The 2082-nt window shown below is 40.9% G+C and overlaps 1 protein-coding gene across 1 annotated transcript in view; it reads right to left on the minus strand.

Annotated features, from left to right (window-relative positions):
- Positions 1-490: 490 nt before the first annotated feature.
- Positions 491-2082, minus strand: part of LOC103707153 (putative sodium/metabolite cotransporter BASS1, chloroplastic) — a 15672-nt gene continuing 14080 nt past the window's right edge. The window contains exons 4-8 of the mRNA XM_008791537.5: positions 2080-2082; positions 1948-2002; positions 1773-1856; positions 1405-1692; positions 491-1312 (exon numbers count right to left, since the gene is read on the minus strand). The exon at positions 2080-2082 is cut by the window's right edge and continues 31 nt beyond it. Of these exons, the coding sequence (XP_008789759.1) occupies positions 1157-1312; positions 1405-1692; positions 1773-1856; positions 1948-2002; positions 2080-2082 (586 nt within the window). The 3' untranslated portion in view covers positions 491-1156. The remainder of the gene's footprint in view (positions 1313-1404; positions 1693-1772; positions 1857-1947; positions 2003-2079) is intronic.

Consider the following 2082-nt stretch of genomic DNA (forward strand, 5'->3'; position numbering starts at 1 on the left):
GGTTGAATGAGGAAAGGAGATAAGCTCAAACATATTTTAAAACTCGGCTGATAAATGAGCCAAGCCTAAGCGTTGGTTTTGTTCAAATACGATGGGAAAAGCTCAGCTCGGACCAAAGATCGGCTTTAAGCTTTTAGCCAAGCCAAGCTCGAGTAAGTTAGCTATGAGCTCAGCTCAAGTTCGAACCGAGCTTGAGCAGCTTGTTTATAAACCGAGCCTAGCCCGAGCACCTTGGTGTTCAGCTAGGCTGAGGTTATTTGCACACCAAATCCCGAGAGATCCCTGCAACGAAACTATATTTCCCGGTGTCACGAATGACGACCAGGTGCCTGGGTTCCAATTTAGTTGATATGCAGAAATTTCAATGTACGCATGGAGACGGCGGATTTCTTTACGTTGTAAGCAGTACAACATCATTTCTTTCCTCATTTCTAAAGACGCCTCAAAGTAGACATTCTTCGCATTTGTAATAAGCTACAGACCAGAACTGTGGTATCACCGAGCAAATTATGCTTCAGTTCTGAACGATATTACGGAATACATACAGATGGCTGTCAGATTATTTTTAAACATGCAGGAGCACGCGGTCACCAGATGTAGCTGTATATATTTAACTTGTCCTATTCTTTTCAACAATTTCTCAACCAGTTCTGCACAGAGAAAAATAAAATTCATACATTAAAGATAAAAAACTGTCCGGTCTGACACAGTAGCTGTAATTTCTCATGGCAGATTTTTTGTGGTACACTTGATGCAGTATTTGAATTTATTTTAAGTTCCACAGACTTAGATTTCTGAACTAACCATACAACATTTTACCCTTAGCAATGTCACATAGGGTACCAACAGCTCAAAGGAAGGATGGAGACAGTAAACTGCGAGGAAATTGAGCAGGGTATCAATTGCGGAATCATCTGCAATTTTTCTCTAGCTGAACATGAGAGGCAGTTTCAACTACAAAACAATCCCATAACCTTCCCTTAGTCATGCTCAAAACAAAGTTCTCCCCTGCTATTGCACCACATTCAAGCAAATTAAGGAACCATTTGAATGAACCCATTGGGATTCCTCTTCCTCAGGGCAAACTAGTCTATTTTTACTAATACATCTGATGTGACTTCTACTAGTTTACCTCCAAATTTAAGGTCTCTAGGCATCAATCTTTCACTTCGGTTGGTGGTGGCATGCTTCGCCAGATTCCAGCTAAAAGACTACCATAGACTGAATGGCAAATGCTAGACACAGCACAGGGAACTGCAGTAAGAGGATTACCAAAATGCTGGCCAGCAAGCACCACCCCAAGCACTGAATTCTGTACATCCAAAAGGATAACAGGTTGGCAATGATACTAAATGATGATGCACCATTATCCTCCATTTAAAAATTAGAAAACAACATTTTTACCTGCATGCCAACCTCGATGGATATAGTGCGCGAAGAAGAGACATCAATTCGCAGTGTCCTCGATAACAAGTAACCAAAGGTAAAGCCCAAGCAATGAAGTAAACAAACAGCAAGGACCACTTGTAATCCGGATGAAAGAATTGCTGAGGCATTTTGAGCAATAGCGCTACCACATAAAATTGCTACAGTTGCAACAGCAACGAATGGCATCAAGGGGGAAACAAACTCAACCAAACTATTGCAGTACTGGTTCAGAAGAGCACCCAGTAGTACAGGGGCAAGCACAACCTGAATTCACAAAGAAACTGCAGCAGGGTGTGCATAGCAGGAATACATATAAAATCAGCAAAAAACAATTGTTGCCATACCTGAACTGTTGACATGAAGAGCCCAGCTGGATCTACTGCAACAAATTGCCCAGCAAGTTTGGATGTAAGAATAGGCGTCATTATCTGCAATAACAAAAACCTTAGGAAAGGTTATTCTTGATTGGAACTCATTAAGCATAACAAATATATGATGACATGGAAGTGGTTTCATTACCACGGCAGCGAAGGTGCTTGCTGCTGTCATCAACACTGAGAGGGCTACATTCCCACTGAAACACAATGGAACAGTACAATTAACTTCTTTTTTTGATATAATTTAATGGAAACAAGTGAAATTGTTAGTTACCGT

Source organism: Phoenix dactylifera, chromosome 1 (assembly GCF_051530095.1).
Source record: "Phoenix dactylifera cultivar Ajwa chromosome 1, Ajwa_hap1_PhDact_Kaust_v1.1, whole genome shotgun sequence".
Taxonomy (NCBI): Eukaryota; Viridiplantae; Streptophyta; class Magnoliopsida; order Arecales; family Arecaceae; genus Phoenix; species Phoenix dactylifera.